Source organism: Haematobia irritans, chromosome 3 (genome assembly GCF_050003625.1).
Source record: "Haematobia irritans isolate KBUSLIRL chromosome 3, ASM5000362v1, whole genome shotgun sequence".
Lineage (NCBI taxonomy): Eukaryota > Metazoa > Arthropoda > Insecta > Diptera > Muscidae > Haematobia > Haematobia irritans.
The window spans coordinates 107137878-107154568 of NC_134399.1; the positions used below are offsets into that span (position 1 = coordinate 107137878).

Here is a 16691-nt window from a genome sequence, read left to right on the forward strand (position 1 = left end):
AGGTGGTTACCGACGAAAGAGGTGGTTACCGACGAAAACATCAAAAAAATCCACAAAATTATTTTGAATGACCGTAAAATGAAGTTGATCGAGATAGCAGAGGCCTTAAAGATATCATAGGAACGTGTTGGTCATATCATTAATCAATATTAAGATATGCGGAAGCTCTGTGCAAAATGGGTGCCGATTATCTTGAGAAGGGAAAAACCATCAACAGTGACTATTATATGGCGTTATTGGAGCGTTTGAAGGTCGAAATCGCGGCAAAACGGCCCCATATGAAAAAGAAAAAAGTGTTGTTCCACCAACACAACGCACCGTGCCACAAGTCATTGAGAACGATGGCAAAAATTCATGAATTGGGCTTCGAATTGCTTCCCCACCCACCGTATTCTCCAGATCAGGCCCCCAGCGACTTTTTCTTGTTCTCAGACCTCAAAAGGATGCTCGCAGGGAAAAAATTTGGCTGCAATGAAGAGGTGATCGCCGAAACTGAGGCCTATTTTGAGGCAAAACCGAAGGAGTACTACCAAAATGGTATCAAAAAATTGGAAGGTCGTTATAATCGTTGTATCGCTCTTGAAGGGAACTATGTTGAATAATAAAAACGAATTTTGACAAAAAAAATGTGTTTTTCTTTGATAGACCGGGGACTTATCAGCCAACCTGTTATCAAAGTGGTTGTACCTCGGAAGTGTACTTAATACCGCAATGAGAATAGCCCCCGGTTGACGTTTTAAGATGCCCAATAAGAGCATGAGTCCATGATATCATCCTTTGAGGAATACTGTAGCATCCAGATACACCACATAAAGGCTTAAGAAATATATGACTTTGTATGGTTTAGGTAACTGTTTTATCGACGTGCAATTGGAAAAATTTTGCCAGAAAATGGGTTTTAATCATTAGCAATAATATATAATTAGACGCATACTCTTACCTTCTTCCTATGTCGAATGTCGCTGGAGATGTAGTTGATAAACCAAGGAGAAGTTAATGTAAGTGGCGAGAGAAGAGTGATGGTGAAGTAGAAATAGTAATAGTTAGGAGAAGGGAAGATTTAAATAATAGATAAGCCTTAAACTTCACTTAGGTAGTTTTCTTTCGTGTGTTGTGTGTGAGGAGGGTGGGTGATGGGTGACTTAGAATTATCCATTGATTGAATTCGCATTGGAACTGGCTAAAGCATTAGCTGCTTCGGCTGCTTGTTGAGACAATGTCTTTTGACCCTCTTCCGCAGGTGAAGGTGAGGCATCACGTCTTGGCGGCATACGTTCGTTGACCGCATCCAAACCTTTGGCTTCCGCAAACGAGGCGATTTTGTGATTTGGTGAAAAACCTTGCATGGCATTTGTCAAGGATTTCTTGCCACCGGATAAAGCTCCCAGGGGTAGAGCGCCAGTAGGCGTTAGGCCCTTCAATTGCAAAACAGATTCGGACTCTTCACGTAGTACTGAGAAGACTCGAGCCATTTTGCCAATAGCTCGAATCTTATTACGTATAACCTCTTTGCGGGCCGCTGCTTCATCGTCCGAACAGGGCTCTTCTTGTTCCGTCATAAGTTCATCATCCGAGCATATGTTCAAGACATTCATCAACATTTCGGTAACCTTCTCGCCCACAAATGGCAGAGACCAGGTGAAAACATCCATGAAATTTGGAAGCCAATAGGGATGAGGTGAACAATTGAATTGGCGGATGTTCATGACATTATTTTCATATTTCAAAACAGCAGCCTTGTTGTTGTACACATCCAAATAATTGGGCGCCGAAAAGATTGTGATGAGCGATGGAAAGCCGGTAGTTTGTGATTTGCGATACATACGATAGCCGGCGTCCTGCGCCTCATGGGCTCGTATAATCGACAGCAGATTGTTGTTCTGCAGAAAATCACAACATGCTGCATAACTATAGAAATATGAACAGCCTCTAACCGAGTTGTGCGTATAGAAGTCGGAATTCTTCTCGTTGCCAAAATCTTCCAACGGATCGGACCATAAGAGATCACACATGGGCCCAAAGGCAGGTGGCTCTTTGAAACGATCAAGCCGGCGTATGTCCTCAAGTTCGTGGATTTCTGGCGACAGACCTCCATGGACACAAAGGAACTGTTGATTCATTAAAGCCGCCAGCGGCAAACAATCAAATGCTTCCATACATGCATCATATACTCGTTCCGAGTACTTCATTTTGCACTCTTGTTTAAATGTGAAATATTCTGTCAAATGACGACACTCATGATTGCCACGCAGTAGAAACAGGGTTGTGGGATAGGTGATCTTCAATGACCAGAGATATAGAACACACTCAATGCTAAAGTAACCCCGATCCACATAATCACCCAAAAACAAATACTTTGTGGTAGCCGGAGAACCGCCAATTTCGAAGAGCTTCATTAGATCATAGAACTGGCCATGAATATCACCACATACTGTGACCGGTGCCTCAATATCGATCATAGTCTTCTCTTGGCGCAGTAAGGCTGCCCCATCGCGTATGATTCTTAGGGCGGCATCCTCTTCGATGCGGCCTTCCAAAATGAAATGTTGTTTAAGTACATCATGCTGTGGCTTTCCAGTGCGTGGATCGAATATATCCATAGAAGTTAGCTTTCGACTGGGTGGAAAAGGAACACTGTCGACCACACGATCTTTAGTGTTTAATGGAGGCTTCTTTACCGGACTATCGGGAACATTGTTGCCAGTGTTACCACCTCCACCACCACCGCCACCGCCTCCGGCTGCAGCCGCCGCCGATGCGGATCCTTTATTTGTATTTGCAGCTGCTGATTTCTCATGTATGTTGTTGTTGGTACTTGCGGAGGCTGCTGTGGCTGTTTTCTGCTGCTGCGTTGGTGGATGCTGTGTGGCTGGTGAAGACATTTCTTGCTTTCTCTTCTTCTCCTTCCCTTTTTATCACTATGTTCTTGTTGTTTATTGGTTTGTGGGGATTTTGCTTTGGGTCGGTTTCGGTCGGTTTGAAGGTATATGAAACGACCAAGCAGCAAACAAGCTTTTCGAGTGTGAGAGTTAGTCTAAGATTTGCGAGTGTGTATGTGTAAGTGCCTATAAATGAATATTGGGGGTATGAATGAATGTTGTATGGGGTTTCGTTTTAAAGCTTTGTTTCCTCTATTTAAAGTACTTCTATTTGATACGTTTTAACTTTAGTCTGCCTCAAGGCTTTTGTTGCTTTCTATTTCCTCTATTGTTTTTGTTGTTTGTTTTTCTTCTTCTTTTTTTCAATTCTCTGTGGTTATTGTTGTTGCTGCCAATGCAGCTGATGATGGATCTTCTTGTTTAGGATTCCAATATGCTTTGGATGTAGCAAAGTTCACTGCTTAAAAGGAAGCTATGGTGTGTATTATTCTTGTAGTTGTTGTTCCTTTTTGGAAAGGTCTACTCTTCTACAAAAACGACGTCACAGTGACCTAAAACGAAATAGACGAAAATAGAGGAAAATTTAATTAAAAATAAATTTACTGCACTAAAAGAAATCGCAATTTGTTTTAAAATTCATTTCCACAACTACTGTTTTCTATGTTCTTTCATTTAGATGACAAAATATAGCCAACTTCTGAATTTTACATCCTTTTTAAATGTTACCAATTTCTATGGAAAAACAAGAGTGTGCACGACAGATCCTAATCTGATTTTGCGTAGCCAATAAATCTGTACTATAGTTAACTCCATTTAAAATAGACACAGAAAATTTTTATTTTATATTTATGATAGCCATTATGACTCAAGCCACCGTGGTGCAATGGTTACCATGCCCCTCTTGCATACATCGGGTGGTGGGTTCAAACTCAGTTTCGACTAACCACCAAACAGTTTTTCGCACACAAAAAAATTTTTTTCTGATTCAATCACCAAATTAATTGATCCAATTAATTTTTTAATTGAAATCTCTTCAATCGCGAAAATGATAGTATCAATCACAGTTTTAATTGGGCATAGAAAAAATTCTTGATTAAAAAATTAATTGATTTTTTCAGCAAATTTCAATTAATTTTTTAATTGATTCAATTAAAATTTAATTGATGTTGATTGCAAAACTCAATTAATTTATTAATTAAAAAAGGTAACTATTTTTAATTACTTTCTGAATTGGCTTAGAGTTTTTATTTGGATTAACAAATGATTGTTTGAAATACATTTTTAATTAAAAATTAAAAAAAACAGCACTTTTTTAACTGAATTTGTCTTCCGAATTTGATTAAAAAGTTAATTGTATCAATTAATTTTTTAATTAAAAATTTTAAATTTTTCAATCATTGACTTATTAACTTAATGTTTCTATCATGATTAAAAAGTTAATTGTATAAATTAATTTAATAATTGAAAAAATTTTCAACTTCAATTAACTTTTTAATTGGAAATATTTTGGTAAAATTTTTTTCTGTGCGGTGATGGAATATCCCACCTCAGTAATGCTAGTGCCATTTTTGAGTGTTTCAAAGCCTCTCTAAGTGGTTTTACTGCAGTGTGGAACGCCGTTCGGATTTAGTTATAAAAAGGAGGCCCCTTGTTACTGAGCTTAACATAGAATCGGGCAGCACTCAGTGATAAGAGAGAACTTTCACCACTGTGGTGTCACAATAAATAGTCTAAGTGAGCCTGAAATATCGGGCAGCCACTATGCCTAACCTAACCATGACTCAAAATTGAAACAGATTCTTAAGTGGTTGATCAGAACTTGTTCATGGGCCACGATTGCCACACTTACTAGTATTCTACCCAAAATGGTAGGTATTTATTTTACTGTTTGGTAGATTTCGCAGAATATTCCTCTCCCAACTAAGGGTACTTCATAAATTGTCTATGACAAAATTTTCTATAGAAATAAAATTTTGACAAAATTTTCTATAGAAATAAAATTTTGATAAATTTTTTTACAGAAATAAGATTTTGACAAAATTTTCTGTAGAAATAAAATTTTGACAAAATTTTCCTATAGAAATACAATTTTGACAAAATTTTTAGTAGAAATAAAATTTTGACAAAATTTTCTAAAAATAAAATTTTGAAAAAAAAAATTCTATAGAAATAAAATTTTGAAAACAAAATTCTATAGAAATAACATTTTGACAAAATTTTCTATAGAAATAAAATTTTGATAAAATTTTCTATAGGAATAAAATTGTGACAACATTTTCTATAGAAATAAAATTGTGACAAAATTTTCTATAGAAATAAAATTTTGACAAAATTTTCTATAGAAATAGAATTTTCACAAAATTTTCTATAGAAATAAAATTTTGACAAAATTTTCTATAGAAATAAAATTTTGACAAAATTTTCTATAGAAATAAAATTTTGACAAAATTTTCTATAGAAATAAAATTTTCACAAAATTTTCTATAGAAATTTTGACAAAATTTTCTATAGAAATAAAATTTTGACAAAATTTTCTATAGAAATAAAATTTTGACAAAATTTTTAGTAGAAATAAAATTTTGACAAAATTTTCTAAAAATAAAATTTTGAAAAAAAAAAATTCTATAGAAATAAAATTTTGAAAACAAAATTCTATAGAAATAACATTTTGACAAAATTTTCTATAGAAATAAAATTTTGACAAAATTTTCTATAGGAATAAAATTGTGACAACATTTTCTATAGAAATACAATTGTGACAAAATTTTCTATAGAAATAAAAGTTTGACAAAATTTTCTATAGAAATAAAATTTTGACAAAATTTTCTATAGAAATAAAATTTTGACAAACTTTTCTATAAAAATAAAATTTTGACAAAATTTTCTATAGAAATAAAATTTTGACAAAATTTTCAATAAAAATTTTGACAAAATTTTCTATAGAAATAAAATTTTGACAAAATTTTCTGTGAAAAATGGAGTTAAAAATTGTTAGAATATCTTTAGCTCTATACGACTGAGAGAATATAAATAATTTTATTCATTTTAGAAAATTTTGAATAAAATATATGTACTGATGTAAACTATTTGTTGCGAAGTTTGAATTGAAGGTCAATATTTATGGTGAAAACTTTTTATTTTGAGTGTAAATACGGGATATTGTAACCTATGCGATTACATCTACAAATTGGTGTATTATTACATAAACATAAAAATATTTCTATAATTTATGTATATACATATATATTATGTAATTACGGACACATACATATAATATTTGAAGTACATACTTTTCAAATGGTCATAAGGGACAATGTAGGGGTACTTGTCAGGAGACGATATACACACAAAGCAAAATAGATTATGTCCGTCAATCTGACAGACTGTATAATTGGCTTTACTGCCAAGTCATTATCATTAATTAATTGGTAAAATCTGGGAAGAAAGTCATTATTGTTTAACTTTTATTTGACTACTAACAATAAACATTTGTCCACTAATTATCATTACATTGTTACGATTCTGTGCGAGGATACTCTATTACAATTCAGTTAATCTATGGAGTACGGAATTGTGTGGTGTATTCATGGAAGAAATTTTCTATATAGTTAATTAATTTTTAGTCAAAATCCATTCGATTTGGTTGCATTTGTTAACCATCACCTAAATATTTTATTTTCTAAGTAGCCAAGCGATAACACCTAAAGCAGAGGCTATTTATTTGAATATCATAGCCACAGTGGTGTTATAAAACAACAACTAAAAACTGGGGACTAAAAATCGAGCAGTGACCCGATACAAATGATGAAATTTTAACAATATTAAGGAAAAATTCTTTAAAATAGATAAATTTCCATTAAAAGAAAAAAAATATAATCGTTATTTATTTGATTAAAATTAGCCTACCCAAATTTCAAATTGGAGTTCTTCCGTTAAAATCGTAAGTCTTGGCAAAGACACGAAGCGAATATGTACTTAAATACAGAAAAAATCACAAATTGCAAACAGTTCTTCGAAGGAATTTATATGGCGGAAGTAAGCCAAGAATTATTATTGAGACGTTGTAATTATGATTTAAATTTATTTTTATATTTTATTTTATATATTTATTTATAATTTTTTTTTTTGGGTTTTAAACTGATAATTTTCTGCTCGTGAATAGCTTTCCTTAATCCTTCGTTGCATGATTTAATTTGAGCAAGGATACAAATTTTTTGGTATGTTAGAATTGTTGTATATGGAGTTATGATACCGTAAATTTCTTTAGTGCATGTTGTTATCTCTATACCCCTGTATCAGGATGAATGTTATCAGATCAAACATGTTTTAAGTGAAAAATTTTATTGCTGGATGGGGAAAATGAAACATTTTTACTAAAAAAAATTTGTTTTTTCGCCAAACATAAAATGATTGCCAAAATCAGATACATAATTTCTGAGAAAATAGCATGGTTGCGTCAAACATGTTACATGTTCCCCATCAAAAAATAAAATTTTATTTCAGAAACATGTTTGAGGTGGTCATACTCCTTCTCGGGGTGCAATGTTAAAAGTCAAACTTTTGGTATTCTAAATAATTTTTGCCTTTTTTGATGCACAGCTAGTTCCGCATTTTTGCATTTAGCACAAAGGGAAGTGAAATTGGGGAACACAATCCCATAGAGGCGGGACCGTTCGGCGGGCTTCGCCAAACTGTTCCACGTGGAACAGTGCAACGGTCGGAAGGGCGACGAAACTACTAGGGGGTGACCCAAAAAAGACTGGAGAACTATCATGCTTGAAGAAAAGAGGATGACGAACAGAAACGTCATAGGAATCATTACCGTACACCTAGAGTTACATTTGTGCCGAGTAAGAGAAGCGGATGATTGTGTATGCAGCCGTATTTTGACGAAAAAGAGACTTTGGAAATCTGTTTATGTCAAATGCTAAGCTTTTACAAAATATAGAAACCGCCATATCTTATATGATTCGGTTTGATGGAATAAAGAAGTTGGAGCGTACCACATATTGGTTTTGGTATATGTCAGCTTATATGATATACGGAAACCTGGACCCTCTTTTTTACTTAGGTTAGTTATAATGGCGACCCAAAACTTCATTTTCACTTCGACTTTTCAGTTAATTATGATACCACAATATTGACCTTCTGTTTATCACTGAGTGCAGTTCGATTCCACACTGAAAAAAAAGCATGCCCGGTTCCAAAGATTTTGTCTTTACTGTAAAAATTTTGGTATTGATTCCGAGCCAAAGAAGCGGAGAATACAAGAAAGGATATTTTTAAGACACAATTCTCTTTTAAATTTGTGTGCTTGCTTTTAGGAAGCAAATTTTAATTGTTCGCTTTTTCAGCATTTTTTCTTCATATGCTATCAAAGTCCTTTAAAAACGAGTTAACGACAACTTTATTTTACAAATTAAGACTCGACTTCCAGTAGAATTTATGCTATTTTTAAAGTAAAAAACGTCTTTAAAATAAAGTGTTAAAAAACATGTCTCTATTTGAACGATTTTTTGCTTTGTAGTCAAGATGCAAAAAGACAACAAATTTGAAGACAATTTCATTAAATCTAAAGAATTTTTCTGAATTATTAAAGTCAAGTTGACTTTGATTATGGTGAAAACCCGTTCGAACTCGGCTATAGAGCTTAATATGCACTGAAAAAAAAAAATGTCGTGAGGTTAAAGATTTCATGTCTTTAAAATACGAATGCAAATTTTGCTTAGCATAGAAGACGCATTTCTCTAATATAAAGTTTTTTTCCTTGTCCAAAAGTCGATAAAATTTTCAATGAAGTCGTATTGTCCTTATAATTAAGTGATTTGACTTAAAAGTGCGTATCATAACATGAAAGAAAAAAATGCTTGGGCTAAGGTCAACTTGACTTTAATAATTCAGAAAAATTCTTTAAATTTTATGAAATTGTCTTTAAATTTTTGTTGTTTTTGCATCTTTACTACAAAGCAAAAAATCGTTGAAATATACACTGAAAAAACAGTGAAACAACCAGGAAGAAAACTTTCTGTTAATTTTAGAAAATTTTTAATATTTGTAGAAAATTTTAACTAAACAGTATTACAAACGTTGGCATCACGCCGATGTAGTAAAAATGAGTAAATATTTTTCGACAAATTCAAGAAAATTTATTAGACATAACTAAGTTTTTTCACTTGTTAAAGAAAATTTTGTAGTTTGAAGGAAAAACTTGGAGTTCAAATTGCAAGAATGTCTTTAGTGACATACGAAGTTCATGATGGACGCATTTTTGGTAAAATTTACAAATTTAAAGAAATTCTGAACTATTTTGTGGAAGACATGAATTTAGTTAATCTTTATGCTTCAGTTGAGTATATTTTTTTCCTCGGTTTTAATTAATTTAACTAACGTACACAAAAAAATATTAGAGTAAAGGTAACTTTCTCCAAACATAATAATTCCATGAACTAAAATAAAGTTAAATTGGCTTTAGTGAAATAGAGAGTTCACTTTTTTTTGAGTGTAGGACATGTTTATCAACACTTTATTTTAAAGACGTTTTTTACTTGAATTATAGCATACTTTCTACTGGAAGTCGAGCCTTAATTTGGAAAATAAGGTTGTCGTTAACTCGTATTTAAAGGACTTCGATAGCATGTGAAGAAAAAAGCTGAAAAGCGAAAAATTAAAATTTGCTTCCTAGAAGCAAGTACATAAAACCCAAATTTAAAAGAGAATTGTGTCTTAAAAGTAGTATCCGTACTTGTTTTCTCCGCTTCTTTGGCTCGGAATCAATACCAAAATTTTTAAAGTAAAGACAAAATCTTTGGAACCGGGCATGCTTTTTTTTCAGTGTGTATTCATCATTGTACTTTTAAATTAAAAAAAAAAAACACGAAAAAGTTTAATTATCTCCGATTATGGAAAATATGTAAATGATTTGTATTTCCTGTAAGATTAATATGACGACAAAGCAGTTAATTTTACTCTATGGAGTTTGCTTTATGGGCTTAAGGATAACGATGCTCAAAGCGAATGAGGAACGCCGTCATAATGCTTTTAACGGACGTTATAATAAATTTAAATTGTAATTAACGATTCATTGGAAGCATCCTTTCAATGCAGATGCTTAGGTAGCTGTTTCAGTTGCAGATGCTAAGGGAGAGGTGGAGATGGCGGTGAGAGCGAATTGTTATTCGCAGTCTATACAAAGATGATGTTTCTCAAACCCACTAATACCCCATTTTGCCCAGCATATAACGTCAATGAAATCGGGTTCACAAGGATAATTAATTAAAAAACCGTCAGGATTAGATGCTGGCTGGCTGGTTGACTGGCTGGATGGTTGTTTGGTTTGTGAGAAACACAATCGTGCATACTATTAATTAAGTATACAAATTACCGTAATAGCATCACAAAAGACCCACTAAAAAATCAATTAAGTAAAATTGAATTGTTTGTATAGGCTCACAGCAACACTTTCGGCCACCCCCCAAAATAAAGTTTTAATTTTTTTTTAACAAATTCTCTTCATTTTGGACGCAATCATGAGCTAGACAGACTACTTTTCTTTTTTTTGTGGTTTTCTTTACAACACAAAGAACGCACTTGGTGAATTACAAATGAAGACTAACTATACAAAAATATCAATTGTTGACATTCTTGGTGCTGGGCTACTAAAAATAATTGAAATTATTTAAATATAGTATACGAAAACAAAAACAACAGCCAGACATTAAACAAAAAATAAAAATATACAAAGGCAATACCAAAGAAAAAGTATACCGCCAACGTCTACTACCATGTTCAAGAAACAATACAAAAAAAAACACATTTTGTATGGCAAAAAAAAATAATAATAATTTCATTATAATGAATAATTGCTAGAGAATTTTTAAGTAATAATAATCCGGCCCGAGTATTCATTCGTATGTATGTCTGCATATATGTTGTGTGAAAACATTCTCCACACCACCTTCTTTTTCTGTTTTGTTATTTCGCAGATTTTATACGTTCATAAATATATAAGATAATACATTTAATTATAAAAATATGCATAGTGATTTTCAAGTAGAATACATTATTTCTACAGAAAATTTCAAAGTAAGTAAAGTACATGAATAATAACAACAAAACATATCATATATGTTATATAAATAAACCGAAAAAATATCACCAATATTTTTTCAAGATTTTATCTCAATTGAATTAAAATTTAATAATAAATAAACAGTTAATTGATTTAATTATTATTCAATACTTTGTTAAATAAAATAAGTTTTTAATTGGAGTAATTAATGGTTATTGATATTATCACTTCCGTGATTGAAGTAATTTCAACTACAAGCTTACAAACTTAATAACTAACAAAAATAAATTTTCCGATTTAAATAAAAAAAAACAAGTACATACGGCCATAAGTTCGGCCAGGCCGAAGCTTATGTACCCTCCGCCATGGATTGCGTACACCCTAAAAAAATCGCTTCTTTAACATATGTTCCAAACATATTTTGCAGGAAGCTCATATATTATTGGATACTGCCGAAACATTAATATGTTTGTTTTATGTGAACATATTATATGTTTGGAAGCATTTTAAGCCCAAAAATATTATATGGTTGGAAGAATTTTTCCCAAAGACGATTGTCCTCATTCCCTAACATACTCGTAATTTTCACTTCCACGAAATATTTTAGTTCTTGGCACCTTTTTCTGTAATACAAATAATGTTGAAGAAGGTATTCACTTTTATACATTTTTTAAATTTTACCTTTCGCCTGCACGGAGAATCGAACCGAGGACCATACAGTTTGTAAGTCAACACACTATCCACTGGGCTACGTAGCTGTTATAGTCACTAGTAGATAATTATCGTTATAAGTTACATTTATATAGCATAGTTTGCAGCGCCCACGAGCCCATGCAAACATAACATTATTTAACAGAAACATACATTTGTTTACCACGTGGAGCAGTGGTTAGCATGTCTGCCTTGCATGCAAAGGGTCGTGGGTTCAATCCCTGTTCCGACCGAACACTTTTTTTTTTAAGTTACACATTTATATTTACACTATATTAAATTTTTATAATGAAACTTCGAAATGTGGGTTATTAAAGATTTATAGTCAGTAACAGTGCTTGATATAAACGAAATTGACTAATTTTATTTGTTTATTGCAAAAATAACAATTTTGTAACAAAAAACTGTTTTTGGTACAAAACTTTAAAATTTGGAAGGAATTCAAAAACTCTAACAAAAGAAGAACGTGGAGTCGAGTATAAACATACATAAATAATTTCATAATATAAACATAAATTTATTTAGGCGTGAACAGTTTTTACTAGCATTTAACACCATCGCTCTAAAATGCCTTTTATTTTTCTTTTATAATTCGTTTTAAAGAAAATAAACTTTTTAAATTGTTTTAGCTGCAAAACTCGAACTAAATGCCCGCTTTTATATTTGAAGGTGTCCGTCAACGCCTCGTGGACTACTTATTAATAAAGAGGGGCTAAACTTTGTTTTTATACATTTTACTGTGTAATTTTTCACTATTTCCTTCTTATTTAATTTTACTGTCCCAACTCTAAAAAGAGTATAGTGCCCTTTCGTTATTTTTATGAAGATCCCTGATTTCTTTTAACGAACCAAGAAAACAATTGTGCCCATAATGCCAAAAAGATAAACAAAATACATGTCCACACGTATATAAAATGCTGATCTCAAGGCAGTGATGCCAGGAAGTTTTTTGAAAATTCCCTACGTGGCTCCTAAAAATTTCCTTTGTTTCCCTACGCCCAAAATTTTTTCCCTACATTTTTGCCTACGGTACTAAATTCAAACAAATTTGGCAAGAAAACAACAAATATTTTATATTGAATTCAATTTCTTTAAAATTAATAGTCAGGGATTATATCCGTCAATAAAGGGACCAAATGTTCAATAATATGACATTTTTATTCGGATTTCGAACATTGCAACATCATTGCTCATTTTTAACACAACCAACATTTTTCTTGTGGACTTTAATGGCCGCGTGTTTCTTCAGGTCAGATTTCTGCAAATTACGAACTTTCCACAAGTATTGGTATTTAAAATCGTCATTTTCGACCGCCTCTAGCCAACCCTTTAAGTCAACAGTGAGCCAATTTGGTCAAAAAGGCTATTTTCGAAATTTTGTTGGAATGGTTTTATGTTATTTTCTTCACTAGACGACATTTTCCTAAAGCATTAAAAACTGTTGTGAATGTAACAGTTGTAAATGTTGAATAAAAACCCTACATTTACTATTTTTATGTTAGCTTGACACCAATGCAGGACTGTTTAATGTCCAAGTCATTTAAACTACATATTATTACTATACTTATTCGAGCTTATTGAACAAGTTCTTTTCAGTAACTTAATAGTACTAATTTCCTTAATCTTCTTGTCCAATAGGCTATAAGTATTGTACACGCAAAGAAAAAAAACGTTTGGAAAACGTGTACCGAAAACGTTTTTCTTTTGTTAGAGTTTTTTGAATTGCTTCGAAAATTTTAAACTTTCATCACCAAAAAAATTCGTTTGTTACAAAATTTTTATTTTTTCAATAAAAAAAGTGTTTTTTGAAATAACAACACAGTCCATTTCGTTTATATCAAACACTGTTCTTTTCTGACTTTAGGTCTTTAATAAGACACATTTTACAGTTCAAAATTTAATATAGTACAATGTAATGTTGAACATTTTTTCGGAATCTTCCGAATATATCTGGAATATATGTAAAAAAAACAAAAGCAAAAAAAAAAAAACTTTGGCCGAAGCAGGGATCGAACCCACGACCCTTGGCATGAGAGTCGGACGTAGCTACCACTGCTCCACGGTGCCAAACTAAATGTTTGTTTCTGTTAAATAAACTTTGTTTATTCGGTTCGTGGGCGCCGCAAGCTATGCTATATAAATATAACTTATATGGATATTTATCTATTGATGACCATAACAGGTACATAGCTCAGTGGTTAGTGTGTTGGCTTACAATGTGCATGGTCCGCGGTTCGATTCTCCGTCCAGGCGAAAGGTAAAAAAAATTTTAAAAATTTATAAAATCGTATAATTTCTTCTACATTGTTGGTATTACAGGAAAAGGTGTTAAGAACTAAAAATCCTCGTGGATGTGAGAAAGATGTGAGGGACAATGCAATTAGCAAGAAAATAATGTTTTTTTTTTTGAGCTAGTCTTTATGAAATTGTTTTTACATCCTGGAAAAGAATAAACGTTTACCACAAAAAGTATATACTTTTCTTCCAAATACACTTCCTTACAGCGAAAAGCAAATGAGAAACGAACTTTGTTTGTCTAAAATTTCGTTTGGGAGGAAAGAATTATTTTTTTGCGTGTAATAATATGTAATCCTACATTTATATAAAGGGTGATTTGTTAAGAGCTTGATAACTTTTTTTTAAAAAAAAACGCATAAAATTTGCAAAATCTCATCGGTTCTTTATTTGAAACGTTAGATTGGTCCATGACATTTACTTTTTGAAGATAATTTCATTTAAATGTTGACCGCGGCTGCGTCTTAGGTGGTCCATTCGGAAAGTCCAATTTTGGGCAACTTTTTCGAGCATTTCGGCCGGAATAGCCCGAATTTCTTCGGAAATGTTGTCTTCCAAAGCTGGAATAGTTGCTGGCTTATTTCTGTAGACTTTAGACTTGACGTAGCCCCACAAAAAATAGTCTAAAGGCGTCAAATCGCATGATCTTGGTGGCCAACTTACCGGTCCATTTCTTGAGATGAATTGTTCTCCGAAGTTTTCCCTCAAAATGGCCATAGAATCGCGAGCTGTGTGGCATGTAGCGCCATCTTGTTGAAACCACATGTCAACCAAGTTCAGTTCTTCCATTTTTGGCAACAAAAAGTTTGTTAGCATCGAACGATAGCGATCGCCATTCACCGTAACGTTGCGTCCAACAGCATCTTTGAAAAAATACGGTCCAATGATTCCACCAGCGTACAAACCACACCAAACAGTGCATTTTTCGGGATGCATGGGCAGTTCTTGAACGGCTTCTGGTTGCTCTTCACTCCAAATGCGGCAATTTTGCTTATTTACGTAGCCATTCAACCAGAAATGAGCCTCATCGCTGAACAAAATTTGTCGATAAACACATTTCGAACCGAACACTGATTTTGGTAATAAAATTCAATGATTTGCAAGCGTTGCTCGTTAGTAAGTCTATTCATGATGAAATGTCAAAGCATACTGAGCATCTTACTCTTTGACACCATGTCTGAAATCCCACGTGATCTGTCAAATACTAATGCATGAAAATCCTAACCTCAAAAGAATCACCCTTTACACGAATCCGCGTATGCACTGCAAGTGATCTTTGTGTTAGAAAATATTGAGAGGCACCAAGTTGACGAAGCCATCACCTGTTTATGAACCTTAATGGAAGCGTTTATTCCTGCAAATGAAATCTATTTACACATTTGTAATTAAATACCAATGCAAAAACATCTTTTGAACTTTTCTAAATAAAATCATTAAAATAACATCGTTAACGGTGAATACGTATTCCATTAGTTGAAGCTTTGACTACCATATATTTTGGATCTTCAAATATCTGGAATATTAAGGAAAAGTACTCTTCTTGTTGCAAAATGTAGTAAACTATGAAAATTGGAAAAATTCCCTACATTTGTAGAAAAAATTAAAAATCTGTCCTTTTTTCCCTACCGATGTAATTCTAGGAAAAAATCCCTACAAAAAAGGATTTTTCCCTACGCATGGCATCACTGTCTCAAGGCGAAAACATATGCTGTTTGTTTTTCAAATGTCTATTCTCTTGGTTCCGAATGTATATTCTCTTTATTCAAATTAAAATATTTAGACTTAAGCATATACAATTTTTGGCCTTATCATAAAACAGTTTTCCGAAACAACATACAAGCGGTTTCACAGAAATTGTTCTCTTTTGATTCTTTCGCTGTGTTATCTTGATATCTTTCGTCAACTCTCCCGGTTTCCATCTCTATTTCTTTCTCTATACTCTCTCTGTCGCTTTGAATAAAATATCACAACATATGTATGTTTAGTCGAAATTTGTAAATTTATATATGTTTGCATTCACACATATGATTTTGTATGAAACATTCATGCCCCAAATATATTCTAACATATTAACATAGACGTCCCAAACATTTAGTGTTAGTTTAGGAACATTACATGTTTGCACTTAAATATATTGTGTTTTAAAATTGTGCCCGAAACACATTTTGTATATATCGGAACATATGAAAAACATATTTTTCTAAGAGTGTAGAAACTTCTTCTAAACACTGCCATCCACAATCGAATTACTTGAGTTGCGGTAACGCTTGCCGATGGCAAGGTATCTTAAAACCTCCTAACACCGTCTTCTAAATTGTAACTAAGTCCATACGTGGTGTATATTAAATAAAAAAAGACCGATTAAATACGTATATAATTCAGATTGACAAAATTTTCTATAGAAATAAAATTTTAACAAAATTTTCTATAGAAAAGAAATTTTAACAAAATTTTCTATAGAAATAAAATTTTAACAAAATTTTCTATAGAAATAAAATAAAAAGATTATTTTTGGCTCGAGTGGCAACCATGATTATTAACCGATATAGACCAATTTTTGTGTGATTGGAGATCGGCTATATATAACTATGGACCGATATGGACCAATTTTGCTATGGTTGTTAGCGGCCATATACTACCACCATGTTCCAAATTTGAACCGGATCGGGTGAATTTTGCTCCTCCAAGAGGCTCTGGATATCAAATCTGGTGAACGGCTTATATGAGGGCTATATATA

General features: G+C 32.6%; 1 protein-coding gene across 3 annotated transcripts in view; it reads right to left on the reverse strand.

The window, feature by feature from the left end:
• The window catches only part of LOC142229355 (serine/threonine-protein phosphatase 2B catalytic subunit 3-like), a 74935-nt gene that overhangs the window by 10225 nt on the left and 48019 nt on the right, over window positions 1-16691 (reverse strand). For 2 of the 3 annotated variants that reach the window (XM_075299903.1, XM_075299904.1), the window contains exon 2: window positions 941-3430. In XM_075299903.1, coding sequence (XP_075156018.1) covers window positions 1149-2882 — 1734 coding nt within the window. In that variant the 5' untranslated portion in view covers window positions 2883-3430 and the 3' untranslated portion in view covers window positions 941-1148. Of the gene's footprint in view, window positions 1-940; window positions 3431-10260; window positions 10409-16691 lie in introns of those variants that run through there. The other variant, XM_075299905.1, reaches the window with a different exon arrangement.